At 48.7% G+C, this 17,720-nt stretch overlaps 7 protein-coding genes across 7 annotated transcripts; 5 read left to right on the plus strand and 2 right to left on the minus strand.

Annotated features, from left to right (window-relative positions):
- Window positions 1–1,130: 1,130 nt before the first annotated feature.
- K452DRAFT_350027 (GMC oxidoreductase) lies at window positions 1,131–3,388 on the plus strand. The gene is made up of 6 exons (XM_033545632.1): window positions 1,131–1,335; window positions 1,388–1,740; window positions 1,792–2,583; window positions 2,633–2,969; window positions 3,027–3,190; window positions 3,249–3,388. The coding sequence occupies exons 1-6, from the start codon at window positions 1,290–1,292 to the stop codon at window positions 3,291–3,293; spliced, it is 1,737 nt and encodes a 578-aa protein (XP_033400059.1). The 5' UTR covers window positions 1,131–1,289; the 3' UTR covers window positions 3,294–3,388.
- Window positions 3,389–3,777: 389 nt separating this feature from the next.
- Window positions 3,778–4,251, plus strand: K452DRAFT_357199 (uncharacterized protein; the record flags this gene model as incomplete). Its single annotated transcript, XM_033546098.1, has 1 exon — window positions 3,778–4,251. One exon carries the CDS (start codon window positions 3,778–3,780, stop codon window positions 4,249–4,251), a length of 474 nt encoding a protein of 157 aa, XP_033400060.1.
- A 212-nt stretch (window positions 4,252–4,463) lies between these two features.
- Window positions 4,464–5,055, plus strand: K452DRAFT_157137 (uncharacterized protein). Its single transcript, XM_033535609.1, has one exon. It carries the CDS (start codon window positions 4,588–4,590, stop codon window positions 4,996–4,998), a length of 411 nt encoding a protein of 136 aa, XP_033400061.1. The 5' UTR covers window positions 4,464–4,587; the 3' UTR covers window positions 4,999–5,055.
- Window positions 5,056–7,810: 2,755 nt separating this feature from the next.
- K452DRAFT_285584 (uncharacterized protein) lies at window positions 7,811–8,850 on the plus strand. The gene is made up of 3 exons (XM_033540137.1): window positions 7,811–7,910; window positions 7,996–8,303; window positions 8,373–8,850. Exons 1-3 carry the CDS (start codon window positions 7,844–7,846, stop codon window positions 8,445–8,447), a joined length of 450 nt encoding a protein of 149 aa, XP_033400062.1. The 5' UTR covers window positions 7,811–7,843; the 3' UTR covers window positions 8,448–8,850.
- A 505-nt stretch (window positions 8,851–9,355) lies between these two features.
- On the minus strand, window positions 9,356–10,522 carry K452DRAFT_223848 (uncharacterized protein; the record flags this gene model as incomplete). The annotated part of the gene is made up of 1 exon (XM_033536650.1): window positions 9,356–10,522. The coding sequence occupies one exon, from the start codon at window positions 10,520–10,522 to the stop codon at window positions 9,356–9,358; it is 1,167 nt and encodes a 388-aa protein (XP_033400063.1).
- A 1,967-nt stretch (window positions 10,523–12,489) lies between these two features.
- K452DRAFT_296543 (uncharacterized protein) lies at window positions 12,490–15,091 on the minus strand (the record flags this gene model as incomplete). Its single annotated transcript, XM_033541923.1, has 7 exons — window positions 12,490–12,526; window positions 12,674–13,765; window positions 13,825–14,002; window positions 14,488–14,562; window positions 14,613–14,669; window positions 14,734–14,805; window positions 14,860–15,091. The coding sequence occupies 7 exons, from the start codon at window positions 15,089–15,091 to the stop codon at window positions 12,490–12,492; spliced, it is 1,743 nt and encodes a 580-aa protein (XP_033400064.1).
- A 751-nt stretch (window positions 15,092–15,842) lies between these two features.
- On the plus strand, window positions 15,843–16,770 carry K452DRAFT_223300 (uncharacterized protein; the record flags this gene model as incomplete). The annotated part of the gene is made up of 2 exons (XM_033536610.1): window positions 15,843–16,320; window positions 16,391–16,770. The coding sequence occupies 2 exons, from the start codon at window positions 15,843–15,845 to the stop codon at window positions 16,768–16,770; spliced, it is 858 nt and encodes a 285-aa protein (XP_033400065.1).
- Between the last annotated feature and the right edge of the window lie 950 nt (window positions 16,771–17,720).

A 17,720-nucleotide genomic window follows, 5' to 3' on the forward strand; every position in this document is an offset into this window, starting at 1 on the left:
AGGAATGTACTCATGTGCTTCCTCAATACATCTTCGAATGTCAACAGTGTAACATCTGCGCGTGTAACAGGTGCCGCAGGAACAGGCTTTAGCATTCGTGAGAGGCATGGCAGGTATACAAACTATGGCGCCAGCATTGGGAAGATATGGTGCAGATGTGTTGAGTCGGTAGAACAATGCTTATCTTTATAGATCACTATTATCCTTGTTCGCGCTGTGCTCAACCAAACAACTACATTGATTGTCAAAGCGGATGTGAGCCTATTTCAGTGGCGTATAAAGAACCATCCGCCAAGGGGGAAACCAAAGTTTTTATTCCACTTGCTTTCACTTCATACTTTGCCAATAAAACGGCGACAACAAAGTGGACAAGGTGCCTGAAACAATTGCTTCCACCTTGTTTTAACAAACATTTTGCTTCTGGGACAGTAGGATTTTGCCCATTAATTGTTCAATCGCTCGCTCTTCTCAAAACAAACTATGGTCAACACTTCCCCTATACCACCTTATCTACCTACATCCACTCGGTCCATTGCCTCTATGCCTATAGCAACAGCGTCTCTTTCTCCCCTTCCCCTGCCATTGCCATTCTCTTTAAAACCACTACCTTTTTCTATTCACTCAGTGCGGGCACTGTATCCGCCTACTTCGCAGGATGGTTACATCAATGTCAGGTGAAGTTGCAACGCTTTCATTCATATTTTGTCTCACAATCTGGGGTACAGGTTCTCCACTGCTGGAGAGTTTCGCGGATCGATCGGCGGTGGCCTTAGCACGCAATCCGCATTGCATGTACGTCACTGTTTTGCGATGCTTTCGTACAAATAACGCAACTTGCCAGTGGCTGTTATAGTTGCCGACGTCTTCTAGACCTTGATCTGCGCCAAAAGCAGGTTTCGGTATCAGAGGGTAATGAGCAATTGGTTTTTCCGATCAGTAACCAGGCGGCCTGCCCCGGAGATAACCGGAAATAATAAAGCAAAACGCCTTGGATCGAGGGGATAATCCCGCACAACGTGTCTCGCTTATCTACCGACGTTAATGATTGTTCGTGGGTAGAACGTCAGTGAGTAATCAGGCTGCCATGCCAACTTCTTGTAGTACGCATAGGCCGGATGTTTCTCCGTAATCTCTATTTCTAGAGATCTCCGTAGGTCCGGGTGACAGCAAGATGCGGTCATAATTCGGGTCGCGAAGGTATATAAGTTCTTAGAAGCATGTCAAGCAAAGTGCAGCCAAGATACTTGGCATCAGCTTGTTTCATTTAAGCTTTGAGCACAGTACCCACAATGGCCGGAGCAATTCAGGGAGAGTTCGATTTTATCGTTGTTGGAGGTAAGTCGGACATAAATCAATTCATCAGCACGTCCAACTAACGTTTTTCAAGGTGGCACGGCTGGAAACGCAGTTGCAGGTCGTCTTGCAGAGAACCCAAAGGTTTCGGTCTTGGTTGTGGAAGCAGGAGTGGGAAATCCGCAAGATGTGCCCGAGATCTTCACTCCCGCTCGAGCTTTTGAGCTGCGCGGCAGCCACCACGACTGGCAATACGAGACCACGTTTGTCGATCGTCCCGATTTTAAGCGCGTGGATAAGCCCAACACCAGAGGTAAGGTGTTAGGAGGCAGTAGCTGCCTTAACTACTACACCTGGGTTAGAGGTAGCAAGGCCACATTTGACGATTGGGAGGAGTATGGCGGAAAGAATTGGAACTGGGAAAACACTAAACACTACTTTGACAAGGTAAGTCTTCGGCAACAACTGACGCTGATTCTACAGCTGACAATGCCAAAGCCTGCCACATACCACGATGATGGCAATCTGTTCGCTACTTCACTGAAGCATATTGGAACAACCGGCCCGATCCATGTCGAGCACGCCGACCTCGTGCCTGAGCTTCAACCCTTCCGCGACGCAATGAAGCAGGCATGGGAAAGCAAGGGCCACTACTTAACAGACGACATTTACAATGGTCAAATGCACGGACTCGTTAACTGCGTCAACTCAATCCACAAGGGCGTCCGCTCGACCAGCGCTGCTTACTTGACCGGAAAGCCAAATATCACCTTGATGCATTCTTCGCACACGAAGCAGTTGACCTTGGATGGCAAAATTGTCACTGGAGTTACAGTCCTTGGACCAGACGGCCAAGACTATGAGTTCAAGGCCAGGAAGGAGGTCATTGTGTCGCAAGGCGTGTTTGAAACGCCGAAGCTACTGATGCTTTCCGGAATTGGCCGTGCAGCAGACCTGGAAGCCCACGGAATCAGGACGGTAGTGGACTCGCCGCATGTTGGACAGAACCTGCTCGACCACCCGATCATGCCACATGTTTTCAAGCTTAAAGATGGCTACGGGCTTGACAGCTATGTCGTGCATCAGGGATCCAAACATGAGGAAGCTGCAAACAAGTACATGAAAGATACGACAGGGCCATTCAAGAGCGGACTGCTGGAGTTGGTTGGATTTCCCCGTATTGATCACTTGCTCGCGAAGAACAAAGACTACGTCGCGGCGAAGGAGCGCAATGGTGGTCTGGATCCGTTTGGTCCTGGTGGCCAACCTCACTTTGAGATTGATTTTGTTGTAAGTAAAAGCACCGAAGAAGTTTTTGTAAATGCTAACCGCGCGGCAGCCTGTATTCGCGAGCGCCTTCCAGTGGCACACACCCATGCCGTCTGAAGGGGACTACTTGACTGTCATTGTGGATCTTTTGCGTCCCATGTCCCGGAACGGAGAGGTGAAGCTCAAGTCCTCCAACGCACTTGAGCAGCCTTCAATCAACCTCAAGTATTTTGAAAATGAGCTGGACATTGTGGCGCTGCGGGAAGGCGTCCGGTTCATCGACGACGTGCTTATGAATGGCGAGGGAATGAAAGAAATCATCGACGGCGAATACCCTAAGCCTCTGCCGCGCGACTCAGACGAGGAGATGAGGAAAGAGATCCTGGAGAAGCACCAGACTGGCTTCCGTAAGTTCTGAACGCGTGTTATAACCTTCTTTCCGACAAATACTAATGCGTGCTTAGACCCTTGCGGAACTTGTCGTTTGGGCACGAATAAGGATCAAGGCGTCGTGGACAGCGAGCTGAAAGTATACGGCGTGGATAGACTTCGGGTTATCGACGCTTCAGTGTTCCCAATTATCCCCGACTGTCGAATCCAAAACGCCGTTTACATGGTAGCAGAAAAGGTATGTCTCTGCTGTCTAAGGTTTTATATGATAATAGTACTAACGATGTTAAATATAGGGAGCCGATATAATCAAAGCGGCCTACCCAGATTTATACACTTGAAACTCCTAAAATAGTTAATTTTTTCTATCTTTTCCTTCCCTTTCTATCCGATATCTTTAAGGTGTTCACTTCCCTATAGTCACCACTAAATATACAAATTGGCTCACTGATTAATCCACGGGAGCAAGGAAGAACGTGACGAACAACGTGACAACGGCGAAACATTAGGCCGAAGCCCGTCCTGTAGTGAATAAGAAGATTTCTAGACTCTACCTACCACCATTCCATCAAGGAATTGATCTCAAGAGCCATGAGAGCCTCAACTCAACGAGCCAAAAGGCCAGCCAAATCTTCCTTGCCTCCACCGCCTCCAAAGCGCATCACGAGGAAGAATCCAGCCAAAGGTCTAGATGATCTTCTGGAAGAGCTACTGGAGCAAATCATCGAGGAAATAGACGATGACACATACGCACTGGAATCGATAATGCTATAATCGCGCAAATTCTGTCGACTTGCCCAACCACGACTGTACAAATCGAAGTACATGCATTCACCAATTGAGCCTAAGGACCGCTATTATTTCCGCAAGTTCGCTCGGACACTGATCCAACGTCCTGACCTCGCTGCGAATATGCAAGACGTCTTCCTCGATAGCATAATGTTGTATGGAATCCTTGACTTTGACTCTACCGAGTCGGAGTCCGGATCAGAAGAGAACTTTAAGGGACTTGATAATGCCTGGAGCCATATTGAGGAAAAAGAAACATCAGACATCTTCTCGGAAGCCGTATGGGAAATGGATATCGGAAACAAAGATATCTTGCTTAAGCGCCTGGAAAGAGGAAAAGAAGACGCCGAAGTGGCTCTTTTCCTATGGTATTTACCAGATCTGAGAAGCCTAACACTGGATTCGCCGCCTAATAGCACCGACAGTCCAATTCTTGGATTAGTCAAGGCCGCTACAACCCCCGGAACCGGAAGACCATTCTCAAATTTAAGCTGCCTAAAGCTTGTTTAAAGGAACCATGCAAACAGTGTTCTTTTTACGGCGACGATTATCTACTTTCTCGAAATCCCGTCTTTACGCGAAGTTACGTGCGAAGACATAGACAGCGGACCAGGTGAACAGTAGCCCGTAGCCCGATGCTCAAACATCGAGCGCGCCACGTTTCGAGAATGCGACCTCATCAGCTCGGATATTTTGGGCTTCTGCAACGCTTGTAAAGCGCTTAAGTCGCTAGTCCTACACTTGAAATATGAGTTCGTCGGCTCAGTAGATGAGTTGAGTCGAGCGCTCTACCTGCATAGCAGCTCTCTCGAGAACCTTGTCGTTGATCTTACTGATTATTCTGAAATGCTGGCTATCGGCAGCTTGAAACAACTCCGCCATCTCAAAGCTTTATCCATCGCTGGACAGCTCATCACCGGCCATGCCAGCGAGAGACCGCAACAACCAGACCCGGACACTATGTTGCCAGCATCCTTGGAGGTTCTGACAATCAATTCCAGTTCTGAAGGAGATAGTGCCTTCGAGCAGCTTTTTACTAGGCTTCCTGCTTTGCACCATGGGGAAAAACCATCTCTCCCGAGTCTTAGGCATGTGAAGCTGCGTGCATGGAAACGCAGAGAATTATACATATCTACTCACTTCCTGGATCAGCTGCGTCCGGTCTTTGTGCGATCGAACATTACGCTTCTTGGCCCTAAGAAGACGAATGAGCATTATGGAGTGACAGCGAAGCCAGGCGGTTACATAGAAATTTAGTTTCTAAAAGCAAAGCAATTGATACAGAATCCGCCAGTAGAGTTCACTGATCATAAAGAACAATCATTTGTCGATGCTTGATGGTCACCATTCGTCGAGGTCTGATGGTTGTAATTAGTGGAGGTTTACGGGTGTGTTGGGAACGAGAGATACTGCAGCTTGGCTGACGAGCTGAAAACCCAATTGCCGTGATTTTCTATGATCATCTTCCGCAAAAACAGGAACAGTAGCCATCGATCGCGATTGCGCTCACAGCCCTTTCACTTGCGCTGTCACAACTCAACCGGTCTGACTCAATCCTCAAAACCTGCTCACCAGTGACCAAAATTGTCGAATTCAAATTTTTTCATGCACGAATGAATTGACGTGTTGGTGATAATGCACGACGTGGTCGTGGTGTTGACGGACATGCATACGGTAGGGGTCTCGGATGGTATCCGATCCTAGTAAGCAACTCCGCTTTGCAAATGCAAGGGCACGTTTTTATCATCTGAGCTTGGGTTTCCTCTCCGGTATCGCGCGGAGGGTGCCACTTATGGAAATCTTTACTGGTATAGGACTAGTAGTTTATGGGCTCTTATCCGAGGCTAGGATGTTCTCGTATCCTTCTCCGCACGGAAATCGTCAGCCGAACTGGATGTGGAATAGCTTTACTAAAGTTCCCTGCTCCTTCGACCCTTTCGGTAGGCCCCTTGCAGCGTTCATTGGTGATGTTTTTGTCATCTGCGCTTTTGAGATAGGTTGGGCCTTTAGACCCCAAGAAATTGCGGCTTTGCAGCTAAGAAATATCAAATAATCTTGTCCAATTAAAGTAATTGCAAGAGAATAATCGACCTTCGTGCATATCGGTGGGATTTTGGAATTCATTACTGCAAATCGAGTAGGAAAACAGACAACCACATAAAGAGAGCCAAAAAAATAATAATATTAGACTCTCCGGTTTCGAGGAGTAACTGCTAAGACGACGTCTGCTTGGGTTTGCTATTGCTTTTCGCATGTCGAGCTGAAAACCCACTGATTAATTTGTAAGGAACTAGAGTCCTCTCTCGGCAGAATAATTCAGGAATACAATCCTGTCTATCATTCCTGCATCAGGTCTGCTTCCTTAGCTCCATGTCACGAGTACTGCGCGATCTCTTCGGAGGATTCAAAGCATGGTACCTTTTCGACAGCCGAGTTTATGCCTTAGAATACGGCGCGTAGAATCCTAACCTTCAGGATCCCGAACTTGTTACTATCCCCAACGTGCTTGCAGATATCCATGCCAAGTGGATCAGGCAGATTGGCACAAAGCAAATCAGTAACAGTGACAAAACTCTGGCCCCCAATGCAGGCCCTGACTCGACGAGGTTCCAGTCCAGAAAGTCTTCTTCAGGGGATTGATCTGCATGGCTTCGATGCAAGTTTAACAGGTCGTTTAAAACTTCAAGCTCGCTTTGTCTGCTATCATATGTGAGAATAATGCTTAAGATACTTTACTAAGTTTTCAGGACAAAGAAAGATCTTCGGAAACTTTGATCCGCGTTAGGAAATTGCATTCTATTTTGTAAAATGCCTCTTTAGTGTTGTAGTCAGAATGCAGACGAACCCTCAAAAGCCCTATGCCGCCAGGGTAATTGATTAGTGACCCTTATTATTAAATGCTGTGAAGATCATTCATGCGAACACTTTCGCCCTCTGTTATCTGCTCTGCATTTTTTTATGTCCTGCCTTACCCACGACACGCTGAGCCTACTGGATACGGCCCAAGCGGCACATAATGTGGTGGAAAGGAAGTGGAGAACTTGAACCTTGTTTTGAATCATTTAACTTCTCAGAACGAATCCATGCATTAATAAATCCATGCATCGGTAATTGATTAGACTATACTAGCTGAAAGTCTTTGGATCAGTACACTCAAGCTCAAATCCTTCTACCCCATAAGCCTAACTGCTGAAAGGAGGCTTTGCCAAGCATGTCCGCGCTCTTGGCAGACGGCAAAACCTGAAAAAGATGCAAAGTGCAAAGTTGAAAGGCTGCAGAAGCTGCAAGTGAATGCTGCAAGCGAATCACCGTCTTACAAGCAGCGAACTAGGTCTGGACAAGACACAATCTGCCTGTTGAGCCTTACCACCGCTACCAACAGACGCAATTGATGAAAGTAGGCATTGGAGAAACTCCCTACTCTGCAGATGACGATACCCATCTCAAAGGCAAATCCGCAAGCTGCAAAAGCATCACTGTCTCGTGAGCCGCAGACCTGGTCCAGATATCTGACAAACTACGATCAGCTCATCTTAATACGTAATGCAATATCTGGGCAGCTGAGTTTGAACCAACCCAACTGCCGAAAGAAGGCGTTGCTAGGTTCCTTCGCTCTGCAAAAAAGATGATGCCCAAAGATGCAGAAGCAGCACTGAATCACTTCGTCACCCGCAGCAAGCCTAGTTTAGACAAGACGCGATCAGCTCGTTAAGTCTTCCAGGACGCCTCGTAAGTCAGCTGCAGAAGTGAATCACCATCTTATTCGCAGTGACCTGCAGTCCAGGCTCGCCACGATCAACATGTTAAAACTTCTCGTAAGCAAACTGCATACTCCCAACCCCGAATTCTTCCATCAGTGAGCGGAAAACATCTCCGTGCCAAATTTGGAAGCTAGCAGCATGACCCTCCTCCTTCCACGCTGAAGTCCGCCGCCTACAAACCCACCACCATCATTTATATAAACCCCCCCTCATCCCATCAAACCTCAGCACCAAGCAGCAGCACCAGCAGCACTCAGCACCGCAAGCCAAGCAAGCCAACGCAGTCTCTTTCCCCCAACGTCAACATGCAGTTCAAGCTCTTTGCTCTTCTCGCCTCCGTCATGGCTACTGCCACCGCTATTGCAGTGCCTGCGGGCGTTTATCCTAGGCAGGATATCAACATCACCGGTACCTTTACTTCCCCTTCTTATTTCACTCACTATTTCCACGCAACTCAAATATACCTGCATCGTTTCACTGACAAAACCAGTAGACCCGATCACCCTCCCGACTACCCTCCCGACCACGCCCATCGGATCCACCCCTATCGAATCCACCGCCTCGATCCCACTCACACCCCTCCCACCTGTCACACCCGTCCCCACCCCTGGCTCCGTCTCCCGCCTCGGCGCCGTCTCTGAAGGCGTTACCCCGCACCAGCTCATCTTCGCTGCCGAAGCCGCAAACTGTAACATTATTCAATGCGCTGGGGTTCTTGCGTCGGCTGGCTGCATCGCGCGCGGTGTGATTACCCTCGATCCGAGCGGTGTTCTGGACTGTGTTAGTGGGGGGAGCGATGCTGTAAGTTGCTAAAATGATGATTGATTATATCGAATTTATCGAATTGACGATGCTGATTTTGTATATTAGCTTTGCCCCTGCGTCGCTTGCATCAATGCGCTCGACGGCTTCTTGAAGAGCCACGGCGTTTGCAAGGACAAATAGATCTTTTGGTCTATCTACACCTTGTAGTGTGAAATTGGAGGCTCTGCCTACCTAATATCCGAGCTAGGCTGTGTGCTTGCTGATAGTATTGGCTGAGAGCGCTGGCTGTGTGTTGGCTGGAGTGCTAGCTGAGAGTACTGGCTGAGAGTGCTGAAGCTGGCTTTCTTTCGTTTTTCGTTTGTCTTTCGTTGATGTTGTTGCACGGTCTCTACTGTTGATAATACTTAAGTGGGAATATAGCGCTATAAACCCGTTACGATCTTTGATTTTGCAAGCTGTACCGTATAGCGGTGGTATTTAACCTGCTATCCTTGTCATCCCTGCTAGCCGGATTTGTCGCGCTAGGGACAGTGATTCCTTGTCGCGGAACAAACATGCCCACAGCGAGTAGCAGCAACAGCAGGTAATTTTATTCCTCCACAAAAATTTGTAGTGGATTAAAAACGGTCGCAGCAGCGACAGCAGCAGGCAGAGCGACTAACTAATTAGTAGTAGCAGCGTGTCCAGCAGGGTGGCAGTAGCAGGCAGAGCCAATTTATAGCGGATCAAAATTGGTCGCAGAGAGCGACAGCAGCAGGCAAAGCAACTAACCTTATAGCAGCAGCAGCGTATCCAGCAAGGAGATAGTAGCAGGCAGAGCGACTAACAGGTAGAGCGAAATTCCTTTTCTCTTTCTTCCCCGGCCTTTCGTTCGCCGCCATCAAATGTCTTTCACAACCTCGTTTCGTCCATATGGTATAGATTCACGTGGCTTTTTTACGATAGAATTAAAGAGGCATACAAATAAAAGAAACGCGCAACTGACAATCTCTAACTACTATACAACACGATAAAGTAACCCATGAATGAACTAATAAGCTAATGTTAATCTCACAAAGAGATCATTGTTATCCACCACAGTCTCCAAGTCAACGCAGTTGGTGCATGTCTTTGGTTATCCTCAGCACCTCAGGATGCGATTTTCCCCAAATTTGATAATATTCACCCACAACACGCTGGTAGAGAGCGCCAGCCTCTGTATGGAACCCTTGGTCTCGATAAACATTTGCCAGACCATGTGCGCACCATAAAGTGTTAGGATGGCTAGATCCACATTTTACCTCGAGTCCCCTAAAGGCCCTCTGGAAAAGAGTGGTGGCAATCTTGTAGTCTTTTTGGACAAATGCAAGCTGTGCCGAATAGGCGAGCGTTCTCAACGTAAATGCGTGCTCTGGCCCGAGTTGTAGCTCCTGACCCTCCAGCGCGCGTTTGAAAAGCTCATCTGCCAGGTAGTATTGACCCAGGCCTAGGTAGACTCGACCGAGATTCCAGAGTGCACGGAGCGTGTTAGGATGCAAAGGACCCAAGGTTTGTCCCCTACTCTCAACTACCCGCTTCGACAGAACTTCGGCCTCGTCGTACCTACCCTGAGCGTATCTCACACTTGCCAAATTCATCGCCGTTTTGGTGGTGTCCGGATGGTCCAGACCCAGTTGCTGTTCCTGGCCATGCAAAGCGGCGACATAGAGGTTATCTGCTTCTTCAAATCTTCCTTGTTTCTTGTAAACCATCCCAAGGATCATCATGGACCACAGCCTCTTTGGATGGTGTTCCCCAAGACTTTTCTTCTGCGCGGCCTGGACTCTGTGCATTAGCGGCTCAGCGGAGCCATAAAGCCCCTCTTTGAGATGCGTGGCTGCAATGTCGACCAGTGACTGTAAGGTATCGGGGTCATCCCGGCCCAGATACTGTTCTTGCCCAATGAGGGCCTTTTGGTAAAGCTCCTTTGCCTCGGAGTAGCTGGCCTCCTTGTAGTAGAAGCGCCCAAGCTTGACTGTCGCCTCAAAAGTGCTGCGATGACTCTCACCAAGCTCAGCCACGACGAAATCTAACGTACGCTGGCGTAGAGCTTTGCCTTCTCGATATTTTCCATGACGCTTGTAAAATGACGCGAATCGTTCTGCCGGGATGCGTAGACGCTCACTTCCGAGCCTGGTCTGCAAGAACCGGGAATCATTCTGAATGCAAGCTTCGAGATGTGGGATTAGGTTTTGACTTGCACTCAGTGGTATTTTCTCCAACCGGTCTTCCCCCATGCTGGCACTCAGTACCTCGATTGCTTCTTCAGCGAATGTCTGCGGCGCCACTTGCCGCAATTGGGCCCATTCCTGGACGACAGGATGAAGCGAAAAACAACTCCCCTGACTGGCTTCACTTCTCAACTCCTCGAGCAGGGAGAGCGATCGCAGCTGCACAAGGATGTTCTCGAACTTGGCGTGGTCCCACACACCGTTCGTCGAGAAGTCTATCCAGGCTGGTGGCGAAGTGGTGGATTCAAAATAAGCTTTGAAAATCTCCTCTGGGATGCTTTTGTTCTGGAGGAAGGCTGCCACGGTAAAGAAATGTCCGATTCTTTCTTTGTCTGCGGCCTCGCCTGCGAGCTGTTGGAAGGACATCTCCCAAGTCGTACTGACGCTGAGAAGGTGCTCGTTTTCGCTCTCCGGTCCCCTCCTTCGGTACTCCCAAAGTTCTGGGACGTGTCTCAAGACATCATCTCGGCGAGTCTCATATTGGGAAACAAAGTCGCTGAATTCGATGCCGCGTGCAGCGATATATGCGCCAGCCTGGTCGATTGCGAGAGGGAGGCGGCCCAGTCGCTTGACAATTCTTGCGCCATCTGCCTCACCTTCAGGGCTGCGGGGTCGCGAAGTCCGGAAAAAGAGCAAGTCGAGACCATCGTCCAATGTCATGACATCCAAAGCTATTGAAAAACCAAGGCGCTGTGTTTCCATGTGTCTGCTGAGAATGATGATGCAGCCGTTGGCTCCGGAAGGGAAATAGTTTTGAATCGGAGCGGACGAGAATGAGCTGGGATGGTCGAGGTTGTCGAATATCAAGAGCCAAGAGTTGGCGGACTCGCTGAGGTAGCGCTTCACATAGGCTATTCTTGCTGCCGTATCTGGAAGCGTGGTGGGCCGTCCAGGTAACTCTTGCAGGAGAGTTTCGAATGAGGTCGCTAACAATGCTGGGCTCGACGCATCGGCCCAAAGGACGTTGCTAACTATTCTCTTTCGCTGGCAGTGTTGAAGCACGAGTTGGGTCTTCCCAATGCCGCCCATTCCAGTGATTGTGATAACATGAGGGCTTGGATCAGAGACGCTTGCAGATGATGATGCCTGGTCCAGTTCTGCTAGAGCTTCTTCACGCCCGATGAACTTGGAGATTTTGTTGGAAGGTACCAAATAAACCGTACCACCTGCGACATGTCGCTGTGGTCTGTCGATTGTACTCCACACACTCTGTCCCAGGTATAACCCAAATGTTGTTTTGTAGGTTTCGAAGGCCTTGTATATGCGTAAAGCTCGTTTCGCTTGGCGCGGCCGTCTGAACTGTTGCGTTGCCCGCTCCAAAATACCTGCATCAGGAGGCTTGTGCAGGTCTTGGAGGAGCTGACTGAGGTCTTTGAGTTGAGCTTGACACCCATTGAGCGCATCCTGAACGGCAGCCTGATCCTCGACGGCTATCTTCCCCGCTTCAAAATCGTTTCGAACGCGTTGAAGCACCAGAACGAGAAGCGGAAGTTGGTTTCCTATGTCTTGTAGGGAGTTTGACTGTGGGGGGCCCGGTGCTTGAAGTTTCTCAGCAAGGCTGTGGGCAAAGTGTAGCAGCTGCGTGATTGATGCTATGGCGCCGATGACAGTGAGCACCTCCATTGTCATCTGCAACTCGTTGAGTAGTAGGAATGTAGAAACACAAATCTGGAAGAGAAGGAAAGAAGTTGGACTCGAAGGGCTACATCGTGTTTTGCTACTGTCGATGCTGCTGAAAGCGGGGTAGTCTTCCCTTCCACAGGTGGCATGACTCTATTGGACTCTATTGCGCCACATGGGACTCACTAGGCTGTCAAATGATTGATAGTCTCGCACGATGGCCCTTCTATATGATTAAAGCATGTTAATTTGGAATTTCTCGGTTCCATCGCACTGAGCAATCAATCACAGCCCGTCTGGCTAATACTGGATGGCTATATTGCTAGGTACCGATTTTGAACTTCTCTGCATTATTAGCCATCCTCACCTGCGACCATCTCGTGCTTCTTTCTACGCTCGATCATTGAAGTCAGCCAGGAGAATTGACGAGTCAATTCTCGCTTCCACCATTGCCTTTCCCGTCCCGAGATTATCCCAAAGCTCCGACCACCTATCTTCACAGATAGGATTTTTTCAGAATGAAACATAATCCCATACCGTTCGGCATCTGGGAACCAGGTGTCTTCCAATACGGAGAAGTTCTCTGTCATGATCTTCATGTCTGTGGCGCCCATACTACCGGCAAGGCTGAGAAAAGAGTTGATGCTGTTCAGAACGCTGAGCCTGTTCTCTATCCATTCCATCTTCGATAACGCATAGCCGCTGGTACTGGAGTATCTTTCTTGTTTCCTTAGAATATGTGTCTGAAGGATCGAGATGGAATCACGAGGTAATTCCCACAGCGTCTCCGAAGGTACCATGACTGGACCATGGCTGTGGGAATCGATCATAACGGAACAAAGCAGTTGCCAGCTGGAGGCGAGTTCAGGCTCCTTCTGCATTGCTGCATTCTGACCAAATTCAATGATGTCACAGTCATCTCGTTTCCGATGATAGAACTTCCAGATCAGACTTCGAGCTTGCGGTCTCAGTAAAGCGATCGGTGTATCAATGCTGGTGCCGAAGCTGAGCAGGTACCTCGGCATCGGATAGTTCTGGGCCAGTCTGACTCTTTCTTCGGTCACGAAGTTTCGGGGAATAGGGTGGAAGAGCCCGTTGAAGATTTTGTCGCTGATCAGGTTGACAGCAAAGGTCTGACAGTTGTTCAATTGCAAGTCCCATTTCAACTTGACAGAGTTATCCATGAGCCTGGACGAGAAGCGTTTGAGGTGGAGGTCGACCTCATGCCCGAATGCATCCTTTATGAGCCCAACAATTGGCTTACAAGCATTGGACAGCCTGCAACGGTTAGACAGTACAGATTTTGAAGGAATGTATCCGAAGCCTTTCGAGGTTTTAACCAGTAGTTGGACGATATCAGCTTCGTTCTGTTGCCAGTGGCTGTTGTGGCCCGAAAAGGCGCCACCGAGGATCCTTTTGTTACACGCAAGGAACTGACGTTGGTTGTCATGGTCCTTGGATTCCTTGCTCAACACTCGAGAGCTGTCATCGTGTCTTTGGTATAAATAGCCTGCCAACACCTTGTTCGCGCCAGTCGCTCGACCTGTGGTGCCATATAGAAGTGAGGTGGAGTTATCGTAACGAAAACTTGGAATTGGTCTTGAAGTTATCGAAGCTTCAGGACGACTCCTTTGCAAAGGTTAGAAACAGACTAGAACTCTCCGTTCTTTGTGCCTCAAAACACTTACGGGGATGCTCCATTTTCAAAGAGAAGGGGTCCGAACATTACTGTGAAGTGGAGGGGCCCAGCAGCAACCGTGTGAGAAGGATCGAGAACCTTCGCTGCAAGTCGTTGGAATTGCCCTTTTGGGCCTTTGACGCTTGCGTCATGTCTCCGGTCCAGTTCCCTCTCAAACTTGCGCTGCGCTGCTTCAAATCAATATTCCGAAGCAATGAAGGCTGCATGGAGAATAGCACATACCCGACTCTTTGCTCGCGATGAAGTCAACTTTTCGATGATGGTCCCGCCGACATGGCGAGTGCCATCCATGGAGTGCTATGCAACCAGAGCAAAGCCTCACAGGCGCCAGTTGCAAAGAAAGCTGCGAGGCATGGGTGATTTCATCGAGTTTGTCAGTAGTAATCCGGGCTGAAACATAATCACCAGACCGACTTTTACACATAGTCCATCAGCGTTTCGTGAAAGATGGCACGCGCGTTTAACTTACTGATCCAGGCACCCTCGCTGACACTGGTAGAAGAACTCGCCTCTCATGGGCCTACAGCAATGGAAGCAACGAAATTCACGGAAGAATCTGACTTCTGACTCGGGGAATAATGACTCGGCTTTACAAACCCGAGGGTTGGCTTCAAAGAATATTTGCCTGAAGTTGGAACGGACAATATCTCACATTGTGGATTATGTTGATGGCGCCTGATTATCGTGTCTAGAGTTTTCTCATGGACCAAATCGATATCCAGAATACCTGCCAAATGTTAGCATAGTGCGCTGCTTGGTTCGAATGTCTGCCTCTACCTGAAGCTTGAAGCATAGCCCGAGCTCTGCGGCCTTCGAGATTTTCGGAGATTCTTGCTGGATTCATAGCATATCATTAGCATACGACTTGAAATCGCTATTCTCATTTCTTGTCAACTACCCTGCGCAGCCTGGACGGTCGTCCTATATGCCGACTTATAATCAAACATGCTGGGGTCTTTGTGTTGCGGTGCTAGAGAATCAATCAGCATGTACAACAATATGGCTGTGGATGGGCCAGCCTTACACCAAAGATTGAAAATGTTGTTGAAAGGTTGGCTTTCCAGTCTAGTCGCACTGGCTTCTTGTGGTAGCGGCTCTGGCTGTAGATTCGAGAGTTCCTTCAGAGCTAGAACCATGTTGCAAATCTCCCTCTGAACTCCTTCCCAGTACATACTCTGTAGAAGGGCTAAGACCGTGTCTGTTGTTGCATCGCTCTCGTCGATGAGCGCAGCGGTCTCAAGCGGGTCCTGTGACATCTTCTCTACTGCTCTTACAGAACAGGATGCAAGCTTCAGTATCGAGAGCTTCTAACGATTGCGGGGTATATTGAGATGCTGCTGCTTAAAGCTGAGCGAAAACGCATCAGGCCAGCTTTGCACGTGTCGTGCTCAGCCTCACTTTGTGTAACACAAGCAACCACTCGCGTGATGAGCATAAGCGCCTGGATATGTCATACTACATCATCCAGTTCCTCCCACCAAACTTTTCGCCCTCTTATTCTTTCACAATAGCCTTACCACCGCTCATTGCTTCTTGGTTGGAGAAGTTGCAGTCGACTATCCAAAGCCCGTCGGAAAATCGTACACTTGATCCCAGCGAAAATGCCACGTAAACGGGAACAGATCAATAGTTCCATTCACAGGGTTGTCGATAGCGGCCATACGAGAAGAGTTGCAGCATCGGGCGCGCGGGCATCTGCCGCTGGCATCCACAGCACGTCAGGGTCGACCTTCTGGTCGGGAAATGCTGCAGCTCTCTCAGCAGCTATAGCAGAAACAGCTAGGTTTATTGACGAATGCCTCTCTACTTTTGAAGTAGATGCTGAGCCGCAGGGGCTACGTTCGTGGAGCCTGCCCCGCCATCAACATGATTGTTGCTAATGTGTATGCAGCACCAAGCGACATACACCTCGACTATATACAAAAAGTGGAACAATACCCGCAGCACAAGGTGCCAAATAATGTTCGCTGCTGTGATTTGTGGGTAAATCTACCGTCTAGCGATAGTATGTTGTTGACGACTTTTTCAAGATCACCTGCCCAGTGGGAGCACGTGCTTTGCGCGGCGGAAGAGTCAAAGGCCGTCTACAAGCCCGCAGCATGCAGCGACGGGCGGCATATATTAAAGGAAACTCGCACAGGAAGTGAGAAAACGACGATTCTACATCGTCGGGAAGTCGATGGGACTCCCACAGTTTTCATCAGTGTTCGTGGCTCACGATCCATTACCGACTGGATGGTCAACTCCAACTTTGAGCTGGCACCTGCTGAGGAGTTGGGTAATGGCATGACTTGCCATACCGGCTTTCTTTCTGTGGCTCGTACAATGGAAAGTCGGGTCTTTGATGCAGTGAACGACATCCATTCACCTACAGAGGCGCCGATCAATATCGTCTTCACAGGACATTCTGCTGGAGCTGCAGTGGCACAGATCCTTTTCGGCTTCGTTCATGGCCGCAACACTCGATTGTCAGCTTTGAAGGGTGGTGAGTAGTATTAAATTGCTTCCCAGCTGCCGTGAAATTTGGCTAACCATTTCTTTGAATTTGGCCTTAGATCGCACAGTCAGCTGCATCACCTTTGGAGGACCACCTATAACCTCATCGCCTATCGTCGCTCCAGCGTCGTCCCTCTTTCTATCCTTCGCCAACGAGGGTGATCCAGTCATCCTGGCTCAGCCGAGTTATATACAGACTCTATGGAAGGTTTATGCTATAGCACCCGCTAGCCTTGAGCTGCCCGTAAGTCAGTATATTTGGAGTGGTCGGTGTATTATTCTTCGTGATGTCGCACCAGACGAGAGCGATAAAATCGATATTAAGCCCTTCGAAGTCCAGCTAGAGATACTACGAAATATTCTTTTCGGGAACCCTATTATGCATAGCATGACTTTATACTTAGAGAGGATTCTCTTGCAAAGAGAGCTTAATTATTAGGGAAAGAGCTACAGGCGGAGCGAGGGAAGTCAATCTAGTAGCTTTAGAGGATAGAGATTAATTAATATATTATCCTACTATACGTTATCTTCTTTTATAATTAAGTTAAGTTAAGTTATATTTATTTACCCTAACCTATCGCCCTAAGCGATATGTAGGCTACGACTATTTAAAGAGTTTTACTACTAGTCTATATATAATTTATCACCTAATACTCGCCATCTACATCCGGGCCGAACCATCAGAAGGGAACGTAGCAACTAGCGCTCCCAGGGACCTAAATCCGGCGCCAAACGAACCGGCACAGCCAGCTTATCTACCCCCCCAACTTGCACCAGGCCCCAGGCCTTAGTTATTACGTTACAACCGGAAAACATACCAGTCTTTCCTCCGACCTAGCGGGAAAATTTTTCGGCGTTCCTTGCCAAGAAAAACCCTTCCCCTAGAAACTACCCGGAACTATAACTTCGAGACCAAAGAGGCACCCAGCCAATCTCGAGATAGAAACCCGCCCCCCTAATATCCGGGAGGAACCCTCCACGCCCCCCTCAACCCGCCCAAGAATTATCCTATCCTCCCCAATCCTAACGGACGACGATATAGATATAGAACAAGAAACGAACCCGACCCAACCCCAGTTTACGGAGGAAAGTACGCCACCAGAAACAACCCCTACCCCAGATTGATTAATTGATTGATTCGTTTTACGTCTATATGCAGTTGGAAACTATGACGGACGGTCCGTTTAGGACAGGCTAGGGGGTTTAAATACAAGATAAAAGCGAGGTGGTACGAGGGATAGTTAGATCTAGGCCGAGGTAATAAAAACGAAGGAAAGAAACGGGTTTTTAGAGAAGATAGGATGATAAGGAGTGGAACGGAATTATAGGTGTTTTACTCCCCCTCGGGAAGATCGTTAAGGCGCCATTTCCGCGTAGCTATCCTCGTTT

The sequence above is a fragment of the Aplosporella prunicola genome, assembly GCF_010093885.1.
Source record: "Aplosporella prunicola CBS 121167 unplaced genomic scaffold K452scaffold_7, whole genome shotgun sequence".
NCBI lineage: Eukaryota > Fungi > Ascomycota > Dothideomycetes > Botryosphaeriales > Aplosporellaceae > Aplosporella > Aplosporella prunicola.

Excerpts from the sequence above, each read along its gene's own strand:
- K452DRAFT_350027 (XM_033545632.1), top strand. The coding sequence starts at position 1,290 with ATGGCCGGAGCAATTCAGGGAGAGTTCGATTTTATCGTTGTTGGAG. Across the intron at positions 2,584-2,632 it reads ACTTTGAGATTGATTTTGTT|CCTGTATTCGCGAGCGCCTT; the intron begins GTAAGTAAAAGC and ends ACCGCGCGGCAG. Across the intron at positions 3,191-3,248 it reads TTTACATGGTAGCAGAAAAG|GGAGCCGATATAATCAAAGC; the intron begins GTATGTCTCTGC and ends TGTTAAATATAG.
- K452DRAFT_157137 (XM_033535609.1), top strand. The coding sequence starts at position 4,588 with ATGCTGGCTATCGGCAGCTTGAAACAACTCCGCCATCTCAAAGCTTTA.
- K452DRAFT_285584 (XM_033540137.1), top strand. The coding sequence starts at position 7,844 with ATGGCTACTGCCACCGCTATTGCAGTGCCTGCGGGCGTTTATCCTAGG. Across the intron at positions 7,911-7,995 it reads GCAGGATATCAACATCACCG|ACCCGATCACCCTCCCGACT; the intron begins GTACCTTTACTT and ends CAAAACCAGTAG. Across the intron at positions 8,304-8,372 it reads TTAGTGGGGGGAGCGATGCT|CTTTGCCCCTGCGTCGCTTG; the intron begins GTAAGTTGCTAA and ends TTTGTATATTAG.